The 17870-nt window shown below is 33.2% G+C and overlaps 1 protein-coding gene and 1 non-coding gene across 13 annotated transcripts in view; both read right to left on the bottom strand.

Moving 5' to 3' along the window:
• The window catches only part of Nbeal1 (neurobeachin like 1), a 191024-nt gene that overhangs the window by 95588 nt on the left and 77566 nt on the right, over positions 1-17870 (bottom strand). For 7 of the 12 annotated variants that reach the window (XR_007349443.1, XM_015481284.2, XM_048808339.1 and 4 more), the window contains 8 exons: positions 16189-16275; positions 14095-14181; positions 9704-9802; positions 9035-9615; positions 8197-8329; positions 7303-7422; positions 5812-6115; positions 3610-3695 (listed from right to left, as the gene is read on the bottom strand). Coding sequence is in view for 11 of the 12 variants with exons in the window: in XM_015481284.2 (XP_015336770.1) it covers positions 3610-3695; positions 5812-6115; positions 7303-7422; positions 8197-8329; positions 9035-9615; positions 9704-9802; positions 14095-14181; positions 16189-16275 (1497 nt within the window). In the remaining variant the exon portion in view is untranslated. The remainder of the gene's footprint in view (positions 1-3609; positions 3696-5811; positions 6116-7302; positions 7423-8196; positions 8330-9034; positions 9616-9703; positions 9803-14094; positions 14182-16188; positions 16276-17870) is intronic. The other 5 variants (XM_048808341.1, XM_048808340.1, XM_048808344.1 and 2 more) reach the window with 3 other exon arrangements.
• LOC125618368 lies at positions 5602-5707 on the bottom strand. The gene has a single exon (XR_007349654.1). It is a non-coding gene; the product is annotated as a U6 spliceosomal RNA (small nuclear RNA).

Raw genomic sequence — 17870 nt, 5'->3', positions numbered from 1 at the left:
GATGACTACTGAACAATTCCAACAATTCCATAATACCTTAAATTATTAAGTTCAAAAGTATTTTAAAAGTGTAGCTGGGTAAACAAATATATATCATTGGTAAAATGAAAAGCAAACAGAAGATACAAAACTCGAGAAATGTTATAAACAACACAATGCAAGGACCTCGAAAGGGTCCAAGGTAATTTTTTAAATACTAATAAATATTTTAGGACAAACTGAATATAGAGTCATATATGAAATTATGGATCAGTTTCTCATGTTGGTAAGTGGTTATATAGAAATATTAGGGATGAAGTTTTGATAGCTATGTTTGTTATTGTTATTTTAGGTTCTGGAGATTTAACCCAGAGGCACTTTACCACTGAGCTACATTCCTAGCCTCCATTTTTTATAATTTTTATTTTTTATTTTGAGACAGGGTCTCACTAAGGGCCTCCATGAATTGCTGAGGCTGATCCTTAATTTACAATCCTCCGATTTCAACCTCTAGAGCTGCTGGGATTACAGGCAAGCACCACCTCATCCAGCCTGACAGCTATGTTAATTTCCTTTCACAAATGATTTGAGATAGCCAGAAAGTACGGCAAAATGTTAATAACTGGTGAATTTACATGTACAGAATACTGCATATCACTTTACTATTATTTTGACTTTTCTGTAGGCTTGAAATTTTTCAAAATAAAAGGCATTTCTGTACATCAGTGACAAATCCTCAGAAAGAGAAACTAGGAAAACCACCCTATTTATAATAGCCTCAAAAAAAATAAATAAAATACTTGGGAATCATCTGAATGAAAGAGGTGAAAGACCTCTACAATGAAAACTACAGAACTAAAGAAAGAAATTAAAGACGAGCTTAGAAAATGGAAAGATCGCCTTGTTCTTGGATAGGCAGAAATAATATTGTCAAAATGACCATATTACCAAAAGCACTATACAGATTCAATGCAATCCCAATCAAAATCCCAATGACATCCCTCTTAGAAATAGAAAAAGCAATCATGAAATCCATCTGGAAAAATATAACAGACCCAGAATAGTTAAAGCAATCCACAGCAAGAAGAGTGAAGCTATGGGGAATAAGGGGGAAGGGGGTAGAGGGTAGGACTGATGGTGGAATGAGTTAGACATAACTACCCTATTATGGCATTACTATTCCAGAACTTAAATTATACTGCAGAGCAATAGTAACAGAAACAGCATGGTATTGGCACCAAAATAGACCTGTAGACCAATGGTACAGAATAGAGGACACAGACACTAACCCTAATAACTACAGTTATCTTATATTAAGCAAAGGTACCAAAAACATACATTGGAGAAAAGATAGCCACTTCAACAAATGGTGCTGGGAAAACTGGAAATCCACATGTAACAAAATAAAATTAAATCTCTCTCTCTCACCATGCTCAAAACTCAACTCAAAGTAGATCAAGGACCTAGGAATTAAACCAGAGACCTTGCACCTAATGGAAGAAAAAGTAGGCCCAAATCTCAATCAATAAATGAGATGGATTCAAGCTAAAAAGCTTCTTTTCAGCAAAATAAATAATCAGTGAGGTGAGTAGAGAGCCTACAGAAAGGGGCCAAATTTTACCACAAGCCCATCAGATACAGCACTAATCTCTAAGATATATAAAGCACCCAAAAACCTTAACACCAAGAAAACAAATTACCCAATCAATAAATGGGCCAAAGAACTGAATAGACATTTCTCAGAATATACAATCAATCAACAAATATATGAAAAAATGTTCAACATCTCTAGCAATTAAAGAAATCAAATCAAAACTACTCTAAGATTTCATCTCACACCAGTCAGAATGGCAGCTATCAAGAATACAGTCAACAATAAGTGTTGGCAAGGATGTGGGGGAAAAGAACACTCATACATTGCTGATGGGACTGCAAATTGATGCTGCCAATCTGGAAAGCAATATGGATATTCCTTGGAAAACTTGGAATGGAACCACCATTTGACCCGGCTATCCCAGTCTTCGGTTTATATCCGAAGGACTTAAAAACAGCCTAATACAGGGATACAGTCATATCAGTGTTTATAGCAGCACAATTCACAATAGCTAAATTGTGGAACCAACCCAGGTGCCCTTCAGTAAATGAATGGATAGGGAAAATTTGGTATATATACACAATGGAACATTACTCAGCATTAAAAGAAAATAAAATCATGCAGGTAATGAAGTTGGAGAATATAATGCTAAGTGAAGTAAGCCAATCCCAAAAAACCAAAGGCTGAATGTTTTCTTTGATATGAGGATGCTGACTCATAATGGCGATGGGGAGGAACATGGGAGGAATGGAGAAAATTTAGATAGGGTAAAGGGGAGGGTGGGAAATAAGGGGGAAGGAGTAGGGGGTAGGACTGATGGTGAAATGAGTTAGACATAACTACCCTAAGTACATGTATGAAGACACAAATGGTGGGCTGGGGTTGTGGCTCAGTGGTGGAGTGCTGAGCAGTGCTAGCACGTGCAGGGATCTGGGTTTGATCCTCAGCACCACATAAAAATAAATAAAATAAAGGTACTGTGTCCAACTACAACTAAAAGATGGATGTTTTAAAAAAAAAAAGACACAAATGGTGTGAAAATACTTTGCATACAGTGACTTGAAAAATTGTGCCCTATATGTGTAATATGAAATGAATTGCATTTTGCCATCATGTATAACAAATTAGAATAAAAAAATAACTTAATAAAGAAAAAATGAAAACAAAAAGTTGGGAGAGGGCTGGGGATATGGCTCAAGCGGTAGCGCGCTCGCCTGGCGTGTGTGCGGCCCGGGTTCGATCCTCAGCACCACATACAAAAAAAGATGTTGTGTCTGCCGAGAACTAACTAAATAATTAAAAAAAAAAAAAAGTTGGGAGAAAATAAAACTAATCACTTCATTTTATTAGGTCAGATATAACAAATACACATTCAAAAGTAATAATTATGATTATATGCCAGATTGCTATAACATATAATCTCCCACTACCAAAGCATCTCTGAGCCAACATAATATTTAATATAATGAACACAACTGATGTTTATAATACTTCTCCCTTTTCTTTCCTCCCAGTTCTAACTTCCGTCCCTCTATCCTTGCTGACTTCAAGTACTTTCATTAGATAAGTCCTTGAAGTAAAAAGGATGACAGGCATATAGTAAGTTTCTTTTTTCTCCTTTAGTAAACATTTCTTTTTTCCCTTCATTCTTCTCTCCCTCTTTTGCTGAATCACGTTTTTTTAAAAAATACCAAAGTTTGAGCACATTTCTGTTTCATCTCTCCTTCCAGAAAGTTTAGGTGAACACATGTTCAAATCTGGTTCATTTACTGAATTCAGTTCATTAGTACAAATTCCAACTATAACTATTTCCATTTACACTACTGGAATGACATTATGATAACATTTGAACTCTAACTGGAAGTGTCCTTAATGTTTGCTACTTCTCATCTTTCTTTGAAAAATGCATAATTCAAAAACTGACAATTAAAGCCCCTCCATCTCAATTATCCATTGAAATGACTAAAGGAATAAAAAAGAATCTTAGTTCACAACAGAGTTATAACTAGATGGACAGTCCATGCATTTGCTCTAACCTTTGCTGTGTAGTGAAGAAGGATGTTACCAGGCAGGTCGGCCATGTCATTCTCTTGACATTTCCAAGGGCTTAAACAATTTGGACCTGAAAATTATTTATACACATACATACATATCATTGAATATTTATAGTCTCCTTGGTTCTGTGTTATCAAAACAAAATTTAAAGTGTTTTAAGCTACACAAATAATACACTAACCCATACTAGCTAAAATATCCTTCGAGGTTTTTGTTTGGCTTGGTTTGGTACTGGAGATTGAACCCAGGGGCACTTAACAACGAACTGACATCCCCTGCCCCTTTTATTTTTAATTTTGAGACAGGGTCTCACTAATTTGCTTAGGGCTTTGCTAAGTTGCTGAGGCTGGCTTTGAACTTGAAATCCTCCTGCCTCAACCTCCCAAGCTGCTGGAATTACAAATGTGCGTCACAGTGTCTGGCTGTACTTTAGTTTTTATATCACCTCCAAGTTATCCAAAACCTAGAAAAATTAGGAAGTGGATCAACCTTCACTCCATAAAGGAAACTGTATATAGCATAAAAAAGCTATTATCAAATATAACAAAGTCCACCTAAAAAATCGAAGAACAACAAGTTCAAATAAGATTCTATTTTACATTGAATAATGAAGGAAATGTTATTGATGCTATGGTGAAACTGGTATGTTTCTGTTTTCCTGGTGGGCACTGTGAATTCTTATATCCCTTTTGGAAATGGATTATGCAACATGTACTGAGATTTTAATATATTCATTGAATATTTATCCTAAGAATTTATCATTACATACAACAAAATAAGAAAAACTCTAAGTACAAACAGTTCATTAACTTTAAACACTGAATTTTTATACCAATACTAAAAATTTTATAAACAACCTAAATAAATCACACATTATGAATTCAAAGAAACATTATACAACCATCTAAAATGATCACTTATGAAGACTAAAAATAATTATTTGTTAGAGGAGAATTATAAGTAGGAAAATTATAAGAACAAAATGTAAACTACATAGCCATAATGACTAAACAAAATGACTTATTACTAGTTTTAATTTATTTGGATTATGGACTACCTGTAAACATTCTGGTGAGTTCAAAGGTTTACCATAAACTTTGAAAGTCTGGATTGTCCCATTCATGTCAAAACTCCAGTAATCTAAAAAGAATATGTTGACCGCCCCCCCCCCAAAAAAAATCCATTCTGCCAAGTTAATGTATCTGACTTTCAGAGACTTAACATCTGAACATCCTGCTAGAATATAATTTTGTAAGTAGTTATGATTCAAAAATAATTAATGTGTGTGTGTGTGTGTGTGTGTGCGCGCGCACGCTTAAAATCTTGGTCAAAAGTAAAGGCCAAAACAAAAAAATTGTACAATCTTATTTTTTTCAGGTATATTAATACACCAATTATAAAGATGACAAGTTTTAAAACAAGACTCATGATTTCTTATGGAGATAAGCTTATATTTTGTTTTATCAATTCACTAATATCTGACAAAAGAACTGGCATTGTTATGGATGGCCCTAAAATTCATGTTAAAGACATAGTCTCCAATATGACTATACTTGGAAATAGAGTCTTAAGGAGATAAAGTTATATAAAGTCATAATAGTGGATCCCTAATCTGATATGGCTCCTTACAAGAAAAGAGACAGCAGAGGTCTCTTATTCAGTCCACATGCAAACAGAAGAAAAACCCTATAACACTGCAATGTGGCAGCTACCCATAACTATGAAGAGAAGCTTCGCTAGAAAACAATCTTGATGCACACTGCTCTTGGACTTCTAGTTTCCAGAACTGTGAGAAAATAAATTTCTCTTGTTAAAGCAACCAAGTCTGTGGTATTTTGCAATGGCAACTCTAGGAGAATAATTCTGGCAGTTTATGGATGATATCTTGAAATATTTTCCAAAGGTTTGTTTTATTTATGCTTACAAAAAATATATAGTATATGGGGACTTTTCCTTTCTTCATTTTTTTTTTTTTAAATATGGAACACTTCACGAATTTGTGTGTCATCCTTGAGCAGGGGTCATGCTAATCTTCTCTATATTGTTCCAATTTTAGTATATGTGCTAAATTTTATATGCTGAAGGGAGCACTCCTTTGATTTTCAATGAAAATAAATACACTCTCCAAATAGTTTCTTTAGAAAATTTTAAATTTAATTAAACAGTATAATGTACATGCTTACCTGCTAAATACAATGCTTTCACTTGAGGAGGCTGCAGTGCTTCATAAAAGATAATAACAGACCCTAGCTGACCCTCCAGGGATGTGGGACATCCCCATTCACTGTCTTGGGTTCCAGCTGATATCAATTTGGTAACTAATTTTGATTTTTCAGTTGCTCCTCCCCAGGAGGCTGATGATAGAATTCCACCAAATGATGCCCGATGAGGGGTAATGGGAGAAGAAAATGGTGGATCTGGAATTTGAGACGGTGGAGGAGTGGTGGTTCTTTGCCCAGCTGAACCAATACAACAGGAAGTAAAAGACTAAGAAACAAACAAATTATTACACCATTTTAAATAAATATCAAATTTCATGTTTAAAATTACACAGTGAGAGCCGGAGATATAGCTCAGTGGTACAGCCCTTGCCTAGTATTTGCAAGGCCCTAGGCTTAATCCCCAGTGATGGAAAAAATAAATTAGATATAAATAGCATATAAAACTAAGCAAATAAACAGACTGAAACTTATGTTTTATTTTTACTGGATCAAGATGTATATATGCATGTATATACACAAGAAATCATTACCAAAGTTCCCCTTGGCCAATAGAATTCAGATGCATTATTTTTATGACTCACTTTACATACTTGTAATTTAAAAATATTTTAATGAGTGTATATTATGAAAAAATTTTTAAACAGCTTTACTGTTATCTAAAATAGAAAAAAACTACTTTTCCCCCTTAAAAATTTACAGAGAATTGTGCATCAGTATAATGCTCATTACAGGCTATCTTAAAATGGTCATCAAAAACAATAAGAAATTATTCAACTCCTAGAAGGACTTGAGAAATAATCTACTCCATTCCATTACCTTCAGAAAAGACTTTCTCAAAATTATCCAAAAATTCTCAAAGAACTTTTACATAAGTAGTCACTGAGAACCACCTCTGTAAATAAAGTCTATCTTATACCTAACTACAACATGCAAGGTTTTTTAAAAATATTTTTTAAATTGCAGATGGACGCAAAACCTTTATTTTATTTATTTTTATGTAGTGCTGAGGATAGAACCCAGTGCCTCATATATGCCAGACAAGTACCCTACCACTGAGCCACAACCCCAGCCCCCAACATGCAAGTTTTAAGTTTCTTCATTATTTCAAATTAATGTGAATGGAAGAGTTCATAATAGTATTTCATAAGAGAGTTTTATTAAATTATCTAATCATTTCTCTGGCTTCCTGTTTTAAGTCTTTTTTTTTTCCCTTAAATCTTCAATTGCATTTGTTTCTTCCTTGAATTGTTTTCCTTTTCAACACACTTGTCTGACAAAATCTAATGATAGACTGACAAATGAATATTAATTTACTATCTTAATATATAGAATACACTTCCAAATTTTAGAACCCTATATTTTGAACAAACAAAATCTTCTAAATTAACTGAAATCTTTAAGAGTTCTCAATCAAGTAAGCCTGAAAGAAAAGAGTAGGTTAAATATACTTACCTCATTCATGGCAGGAAATCTGAGAGGGGCAGAAACCTTCTGTTGTCCATTGTCATAGATATAAACAAGACTCTGACCAAAGGGTCTTTTTCCAGGCATGTGAACAATAGTTATGTTGTGCTGGTGAAGTAAAACATACATGTGAAAGGCTAAAATTATACTGCCTTTGGAATGACAAATGTTTTCAAAGTATTACTCTATAATATGTTTGTGTGAACAGAATACTAAGATTAAACACAGTTAACTGCTGATTAAAATGATGTTCTTAAAGTGAGAATAATTTTTTCTGTAGTACTATAAAACACTTAAACCTTTTCTAAAAAATATAAAAAAATCAAAACATAATGTCTTTTCTTCATTTTCCAAAGCTTTGAGTATTCTTTAAAATCAGTCTTTCTAATAAAGACACATTTTATATTTTTAAAAAAGCAGAAGAGGGCTGGGAATGTGGCTCAAGTGGTAGCGTGCTCGCCTGGCATGCGTGGGGCGCTGGGTTCAATCTTCTACACCACAAAAAATAAAATAAAGATATTGTGTCCACCTAAAACTAAAAAATAAATATTTTTTTAAAAAAACAATAGAAATGCATTGTTTTTAATGATTTCTCATGTCATTTTAATTGAAATTCAAAATTAAATGTGCTTTTACAAGACCTCAAAGAAATCATAACATTTCATTTTAGGTTTTAGCAGAAATTTTGTTATCATAAATTATATTTATGACAACATAAGCAGTATTAACCTTCCGATAGACAAACTCCAAAATGAGAACCTTAAAGTAAAAATTAATTGACTCTCAAAAAGCAAATGAAAAAAAACTCCTTTGAAGGTGCATCAAATTGTGTTTTTTCAAGAAAAGAACCAACAAGTTAAATATGATGTCTCAAAGCCTTACCCAGAGGGAATCACAGAAACTGTGGTCAGGAAGCATAACTGTTGCATATTCTCTTCTGGTGCACACTGCCACAACCAACATACCTGAATGGGTAATAAAAGCTTCAAAACCCATGCCACTTCCTGTAAAAAAGCTAACATAAATATATATTATCAGAACTCCTGAAGTCAGTTGATGAGTTTCATCATCACTGAAACCCACACAATCATAAAGCCATCATGAACACCTTTATCAGCAATGCAGTAGCTTAAACTCTAATGCCACACATCGGTCCAACTTTGTTTCAAAGACATTTTTTAAATTTTTTTTTGGTATAAGAGTTAACAAATCATACAAGGCAGCATTATAACTATAATTCCATTAGCAAACTACAATAAAACTAAAAATAAATTTAAGATCTTCAATATTATTCCAAATAAAATTCAGAAAGCAAACATAAAGGCCTTAAAAATCACAAGAATTAAAAATTATTACGTACTGCAGACTAGATAGACATGTACATAAATTTTCTGGTCCTTTATATAAGAAGCATATAGTATCTTCAATGGGTCACAAAGATTATCATTGAAGTTTATTAATCCTTTCTTCTCCACTTTTATAGTCCAAAACTAACCTCAGAACTTAAGTAGCAAATATCTGAGTTATATAATTATTATTAAAAATATATATAATAAAGCACTTATAATTAAACTGCATGCAGCTAAAAGACAAAGAAACTTCAGATAAATTGTTGTACATTTAAAAGTAAGATATTTCCAGAGGCTTTTTCCTATTTGGGAACCATAGGATATATACTGCTATGACAATAGTTACGTAAATTCCATAACTATACCATTACCTGTATAATTGTTTTCTTTTTCCTCCTTTGTTAGCAACACCAAGAGTCAACTGATCCTGATCTAAACAAAACCAAGCACTGAAAGAAAAGGCAGACCCTGGCCATTTCTGTATGGGGGGCACAGAAATTCCTGCCATACTATGTGACAAATTAAAATACTGCAGTGCACTTTCTAGACTAAGTTTTCGGGCCATTGTCAGTATCGCTCGAGTCACAGCAGTGGTATAAGGATGAATAAACTCAGATTGATCCACCCTGAGCAATCTCAGCAAGCTACGGATTTCTTCTGAGCTCACTGACTGACTCCCCAAGGAACCATAGATTGCAATCAAGTTCTCAGCACAAATTCGATGAAGGGAAGAATGGGAATCAAGGGTTTCAATGATCCTAATTCCCATGTTTGCATTGACACATGTAGTTCGACTCTGCCTATTAATACAACAAATTTTCTTCAGCCAATCAGAGATGAAGATTTGCAGGTCATGGGATTCAAGCTCTGGAAGCCACTGGATAAGAAGCAAGAGAGGATGGACATTACTAATGCCCAAAATCCCAACTGAAGTATGGTCACCCTCTACAGCCTGAAAAAACAACATAAAAAATAAAAGGTTAGTTACCATTTTTGAAATGGAGATAAATTAGCTTTTTAAAAAAAGGTTAAAAACTCACCATGTTCATAAGTTCTTTAAGTAGTTCCAATGGAGGCTGACCCAGAGATTTTAATACTTCAAACATGTGTGTATAACCAATTCTTTCTTTAAATATTTCCTAGAGGAGAAAACAATATATAAAAGCACATTTTAAATGCCTAGATTTGTTGAAATATTAAAAATATTGAAAATCCTTTTAAGCTAATGAACTTAATATTAAATTAAAAAAAGATTATGAATTCAATATTCTCTCAAATTACATGTGTTCATCTTTAAATAGAATCCTTACAACTTCTGGAATAACAGAGTTATAATAATCTATCAAAATGCAAAACAAAGTGAGCATAACTGTGTTTAAAACTTTTTTAATATTTACAGAATATGGCAAATGACACTTAACCTTTTAAAGTGATTTTTAATTAATAGAGTATTAAGTGAAATTAAAACAAAAATAGAGAAAAAAAAATGAGAAGACTTGGAGGTAAGAGAAGTCAGATAATAACCTCAAAGAACCAAAGAGTACTGGCAATTTTAAGTAATGGCCAGAAAAAGAAAAAGAAAAACTGAATACATAGAGTTTTCTCTCTGCTCTTTGTATCTAAATGGTCTAAATTATTGGGAGCATTAACTTCATTTTAGAAAGTTCTATATTACATATATTTTAAAACAGTAGGCACCTAATGTCATACAGTGAAATATATAGATAACCAACAAAAGTAGAAAATACTAAATCACTCCATTAAATTAGGCAGATGTTTATACACTCATTATAAAATCAAAAGATTTAAACAAAACCAGTAAAACTGGTTGTTTTTAGAAAGGAGAAATAGTTGCACTGTGGGCCAAGGATAGGAGGAAATATTGTTTTCAAAGGGTATTTGTTATATAACCTTTGGTTTTTAAACCATGTAAAGTATTACACAGTCAACAACAAAAACAAAGGAAAAAAAACTCTTTAAAAAACCTTGAGCATTTTTTAGCTTTGAATTTCAGAATATAGTATATGCAATCCATTACACTCAAAAAATCAATCACTTAGAATTTAAAAAATTATTTCTTCCTTACAGAAACAATTAAATGCACATTCAAGTCAGAAGTTGGACTGTAAAATCCAAAACCTTATTCAATAGAATCCTAACCATGAGTTTCAACAACATTTCCAGGGCAAAACTTAGTTTCCTAAGACAAACCAGCTAGGGAATACAACTGAAGGAATGACTCAGGGAACAGAGAGTAATTAGTTCACTTCTGGAACCAGAAAAGTGAGGAATAAAAGATGTTAGAGGTGGGAGATAGGTAAATAAAGTGGTAATAATGTCACTAACATTTACTTAGCATTTACCGTTTGCCTGGCTCTGTGTTTACCATTTTATACAGATGACCCTACTAATCATTACAATTACTCAATAAAATAGTTGTCACCATATAGGTAGCTAACAGCATAAGTGAACAGAAGGACAGTCAGAGGTAGTGAATGAGAAGGGACAGAAAACTCTGCAGGTTAGTGACTACAATCAAAGAAACAGAATCACCATGCCTATAAAACTTGGAAAAACAAACCTCAAAGTGACAGGGCAGATCACACGTGAAAAATGTTTGTTACGGCTAGTCATAAACTGACTAAATAGAGAAAACCGGTTTTCTTCTTCTTTTTTTTTTTTTTTTAAAGAGAGAGAGAGAGAATTTTTTTTTAATATTTATTTTTAGTTTTCGGCGGACACATCTTTATTTGTATGTGGTGCTGAGGATCGAACCCAGTGCCACGCGCGTACCAGGCAAGCGCGCTACCACTTGAGCCACATCCCCAGCCCCAAAACAGGTTTTCTTTATTAACAAAGAAAAATTATAATATAAAACCGAATTCCTTAAATTAACAATAGACTCACTTAAAAGCAATCTTTAACAAAAACAGTGAAGTAAGAGGCATCACAATACCAAATCTTAAAACTATACTACAGAGCAATAGTAACAAAAACAGCATAGTATCAGCACCAAAATAGACAAGTAGACCAATGGTACAAAATAGAAGACACAGAGACAAACCCACATACAGTTATCTCATATTAGACAAAGGTACCAAAAACACATTGGAGAAAAGATAGCCTATTCAATAAATGGTGCTGGGAAAACTGGAAGTCCATATGTAGCAAAATGAAATTAAATCTCTATCTCTCACCCTACATAAAAATCAACTCAAAATGGATCAAAGAGTTAGGCACTACTTTGTGGCTCACTGGCAGAGAGCTTGCCTAGCATGTGTGAGGTACTGGGTTCAATACTCAGCACTGCATATAAATAAATTAATAAAATAAGGGTCCATCAACAACTAATAAAAATATTTAAAAAAAAATAATTAGGCACTAGAACAGAGACGTTACATTTAAGAAGAAAAAAGAGGTCCAAATCTTCATCATGTCAGCTTAGGATCTGACTTCCTTACAAGCTTCCTAAAGCACAAGAAATAAAATTAAGAATCAATAAATGAATGGATTCCAACTAAAAAGCTTCTTCTCAGCAAAGGAAACAATCAATAACATGAAGAGAGAGCTTACAGACCAGGAAAAAATTTTTACCACACGCACCTCAGATAGAGCATTAATCTCCAGGACATAAAGAACTCAAAAAATTTAACACCAAAAATATAAATAACCCAATCAATAAATGGGCTAAGGAACTGAAGAGACACTTCATAGAAGAAATACAATCAATCAACAAACATGTGAAAAAATGTTCATCAACTCTAGCAATTAGAGAAATGCAAATCAAAACCACTCTATCATTTCATCTCACTCCAGTCACAATGGCAATTACCAAGAATACAAACAAGGGCTGGAGTTGTGGCTCAGCAGCAGATTGCTCTCCTCGCACGTGCAAGACCCTGGGTTCGATCCTCAGCACCACATAAAAATAAATAAGTGAAATAAAGGTATTGTGTCCAACAACAACTAAAAAATAAATATTTTTTAAAAAAAGAATTCAAGCAATAATAAGTATTGGTGAAGATGTGGGGAAAAAGACACACTCATACATGGCTGTCGAGATTCCAAATTGGTGCAATCACTTTGGAAATCAGTATAAAAATTTCTCAGAAAACTTGGAATGGAACCACCATTTGACCTAGCTATCCCACTGCTCAGTTTATACCCAAAGGACTTAGAATCAGCATACTACAGTGATTCAGCCAGATCAATGCTTATTGCAGCTCAATTTACAATAGCTGAACTATGGAACCAACCTAGATGCCCTTCAACAGATAATGGATAAAGAAAATATAGTACATATATACAATGGAATATTACTCAGCCTTAAAGAAAAATGAAATTATGGCATTTGTTGGTAAATGGATGGAACTAGAGAATATCATGCTAAATGAAATGAACCAATCACAAAAAAAACAAAGGCTGAATGTTTTCTCTGATAAGCAGATGCTGATCCATGGTGTGTGTGGGGGGGTGGGTAAGGAAGAATGAAGGAACTTTGGATTGTGCAAAGGGGAGTGAAGGGAGGGTGGGGCTGTGGGGTTGGGAAGGACAGTAGAATGAGACAGACATTATTACTCTATATACATGTATGATTACACTACTCGTGTGACTCTATACCAAGTACAGCCAGAGGAATGAAAAGATGTGCTCCATTTGTGTAAAATGTGTCAAAATGCATTCTACTGTCATGTATAACTAATTAGAACAAATTAAAAAAAAATTGAAGGGAGACCAGAAAAAATAGAAGAAGGGGATCAGGGGGAGGGAGGAGTGGGAAAGGGGAGATACTGGGGAATGAAACTGATCAGATTATATTGTTTTATTATGTGCATGTATGAATACATTATAACAAATCTCAAAAAAAGATCATTTCAATATCAGAGCTAGCTCCCATTCTTTGAAAAACACTGGAAATCTTCACTAATTTACAATGTCTTTTTTTTTTAATTGTAGATGAACACAATACCTTTATTCAATTAATTTACTTAATTTGTATATGGTGCTGAGGATGAAACCCAGTGCCTCACACTTGCTAGGCAAGTGTATTTCCATTGAGCCACAATCCCAGGCCCATCAATGTTTTTTAAAATCCTGCAGTGTCCTTGGGGCTTTGCTTATCATTAAAATTATCAGTAAATTGGGCTGGGGCTGTAGCTCAGTGGTAAAGTGGCTGCTTAGCATGTGTGAGGCCCTGGGTTCAATCCTCAGCACCACATAAAAATAAATGAAGATACTGTGTGTTTATCTACAACTAAAAAATATTTTTAAAAATTATCAGTATTCTTACATTAAGATGAGGTATTTCGTGAACTATTTTATGTCAGGTATTAAGCCATATGTATTATAGACTTTTACATATTATTTTGGGATTTATATAGTGAATAATGGCAGATCTAAGACATTTCAAAGCTTGGGAGATATGTTTTACCTTAGCAGCTGGAGATTTGTTCATTATTGCTGTCAAAGCTTGGATGGTTGACACCGCCAAACAATCCAACTGTCCCTGGAACACCTGCTGAAAGAAATTAAAAAATCAATAGCGGTCAAGATTTTTAGTCACTTAGGAAACCTCTGTTCTGAAAACCTGAAAAAATACTTAACATGCATTACATTCCTCTTCCTATGAAATGTAAAACACTGTGACCTGCAAGAAAAGTTACCTACTTAACAGAAATAAGCCATATGTCAAAAAGAATAAGGCAAAATTCACTCATTACATTAAGTGTTTTTGAGGGGGAGGGAAAACCCACCCCACCAAGCTCAACACATGCTTTTAAAAACGAATGGACAATCTCAAGAGGAAGGAAGGGAGGTCTATAATTGGAAATTCTATTATGTTTTAATTTCCCTTCAAAGATATACTTGAACTTCCTAGGCTTAAATTCCACTAGCATGTATAATGAGATAGCTAAAAAGTGTACTTAGTTTCCAAACTCTATATTAAAATTGATCATCACACACCAATTAATCATCATCCTCACAAACAATAAGTTATGTTTTATATAAAATGCAAATTTTGAGAGAGTTTAAGAAAGAGACATGTATCTATAATCACTGTCATGTTTTTGAGAAGGCAACGTTTAGTGCTAAAATTTTTAAGAAAGAATTTAAAAAGCTCCATTTTGTTTATGCTTCATTAAAAACCAGACATCTTAAATTTCAGGGCCCTGCCTGTATAGCAAAAAAAAAACAATCAATATTTAACAACTGACCATGACTATTACTTATAGACTTAGCTTGAAATGCATAGAATGTTTATATTCCTATAGATAATTACCATGAAAGCACAGAACAAGAACTGGAAAGATGTAAAAATAAATAGTCCTGAAAAATTCTGAAGCCAGTCAATCCACAAATAGGATTTTCCTCACCATCTTCCAGTAAAAAAATTCAAATGCAAAGGGAACTGTTTAGATTAATTTAACTGTAGTGTTGAATTAAGCTCAATCACCTTTAGGTAGGGCATTTAATATAAAATTCTGGTTTTTGTTGATGCTGTTTATTAAATAATATTATGTAGGATAAACATATTACATATACAATAAACATTACAGTACATATTAAACATTCTGCATACAGCAGAATTTTATACAAGTGCTAGATTTTGTCCAAGAAAAATCCCAAAAGACCTCATTATATCCACTATTTAGAGTTATAACATAAACTTCTACAAGACTATTATAATTATTTTATTAAACTATATAAGTAGGCTTCAGAGGGACTAAACGTGTATAGAGAAATCTAAAAGAGTACTCTGTAAAATATTTCCCATTGAGAAAACAATACACTAAAATATAGTTTCTTTTTATACCACAACTCTGTTAATCTAGATATTAACATAATGTTAATAAAAGACATAAGTTCTCTTACATTTTGGAAAAGAAAAGAGCAAACTTCATTTTAAGTTTTTTACAAATTAATTTACCTAACACATGAGAAGTAACACTTACTATGTAAGTTTGCTTCATTATCCTTATATAGAGTTGAATTTTTAGACTAGAAAAAAGTTGAGTTTATGCTAATTTAACATTCAAAGAGTTCAGCATCTTCTTCCCTTCCTCCAAGATTCAGGTTGTCCATTGAATTATAATCATTATTTGTCAATAAGAAGCAAAGAATCAACATATTAACAATGACCATACATATTCACACACAAATACCTGAGGTTCCAATTAAACCAAAGTGCTTAGAAAAGGAAGCCCCCAAAATATGAAGTCACCATCAGGTAGACAGCATTGATACTGGGATCCCATTCCTGTACTTTATATCTCCTCAAACTAAAGAGAATACATGTGCACAGATAGCATTTTATTCATTGCTTCTACTAACCACCAAGATAATTATCCTTGAGATGAAAGTAATTCTTATTTTAATATTTAAGTAATTTTCAAAAATAATTAATGAATATTAGAATTATTTAATGTTTATGTATTTTAAGAAGCAAGAAGAAAAGTACAGGAAAGTTATTCCCATTGACTGATTTTGGACTTCGGCTGAAACAAGATGCAGGTTTTGTAGATACCTGGTCCTCATTCATTTCTGTCAGTAATTTGTTGGCAAGTTCTTTCTCGTTCTTGTCTGCCACCTTATTATTAGCATTTAAAAACAGCTGTTAAAAACAGAGATAAGAATAATGGAGAAAGATAATTAAATTGTTACCTCTAAGAAAAATGAAACCTAAATGGATTCCCACCTTTCTTGAAAACCAATCCAAGAATCCACCTGTGAAGTATATCACTTCCAGAAATTGCAGATTATTTGCTTTTTGGGTAACAAACTAATATTAGTTTATATACCATGACTAATTATCATAGATATATTTCACCCTTAGAACTCAAAGTTACTAGAATAAGAAATAACAATAATTAAAATTAGTTAATATTCCTAACTACTTACAGAAACATCAGGAGAATGCCTCACAGAGGAGGAGGAAAGCTGCTACTGAGATAGACTCAAGATATTACAGTAAATAATGTACTTAGTCAAGTAAGTTTGTGAAATACTATTTAACTATTGAAAGGGTTATATCTTCAAATGCTTTTCTCAGAGTCTCCAACAGGCTAATGTATAACCCCACATGGAGGTCAGTGTACAGAATTTTCCAAATTTATCTTACTGTACATCATATCAGAATGCCATAAAACAGGGATGGGGTTGTAGCTCAGTAGTACAGCACTTGCCTCGCGTACATGAGGCCTGGGTTTGATCCTCAGCACCACATAAAAATAAATAAATAAATAAATATAAATATATTGTGTCCATCTACAACTAAAGAATTTTTTAAAAGAATATCATAAAACAATATTCTCCAAAGTTTTAAAGAGTTGAACTTAATTTATATTAGTTTGTATACTGGAAAGGGAGATTGGTATTATTTATGGCACACATGAGGATTACCCTCCTCTGAATGGGAAAAAAAAAAAGAATCAAGTATTTTAATTTTAGATTATTTGTTGTTTTGTTTTGTCTATGGTACTGGGATTGAACCCAGTGGCACTCTACCCCTGAGCTGCATCCCCAGCCATTCTTTATTTTTGAGACAGAGTCTTGCTAAATTGCCTGGGATGTCCCTGAACTTGCCAACTTCTTGCCTCAGCCTCTCACGTAGCTGGGATTATATTCCTGTGCCACCACACCCAGCTTAATTTTAGTTTTAATATACAAAACAGCATTCCAAAAGGCTTTGGACTCTGGCACAGTTTGCCTAAAGACAAAAATAATTCAAATGAGAGTGAAAGAAGAAAAAGTTAGATATATAAAAAAACTAAAAGCATACCAAGAAGAAGTTCTTAGGAAAATCTGTGATTTCAGAAAGTTTAGTTACGTGCTAAAATACTGCAATATAAAATTAACTGAAGTGCTGGGGCTGTAGTGGCAGAGTACTTGCCTAGCATGTGTGAGGCACTGGGTTCGATCCTTAGCACCACATAAAAATGAATAAAAAAAGGCATTCTGTCCATCTACAACTACGAAAAAAAAATTAACTGGATAAAGGTAAGTATATAACAGGTACATAAAGCTTAATAGGCTTTTTGGAGTCAGAGACCTGAGTTGGAATCATGGCTTTCCTACTTTTTTTTTTTTTTTTAATATTTGTAGGGTACATATTAGCTGGTGAGTCTAATGGTGAGTCTGGAGAATCAAATCAAATTTTTTTTTTTAAGAGAGAGAAAATTAAAAAATATATATATATATATATATATA

Source organism: Marmota marmota, unplaced genomic scaffold, assembly GCF_001458135.2.
Source record: "Marmota marmota marmota unplaced genomic scaffold, marMar, whole genome shotgun sequence".
NCBI classification, from domain to species: Eukaryota; Metazoa; Chordata; class Mammalia; order Rodentia; family Sciuridae; genus Marmota; species Marmota marmota.
The sequence above is the reverse complement of the archived record's forward strand: the minus strand, read 5'-3'. Positions and strand labels throughout refer to the sequence as shown.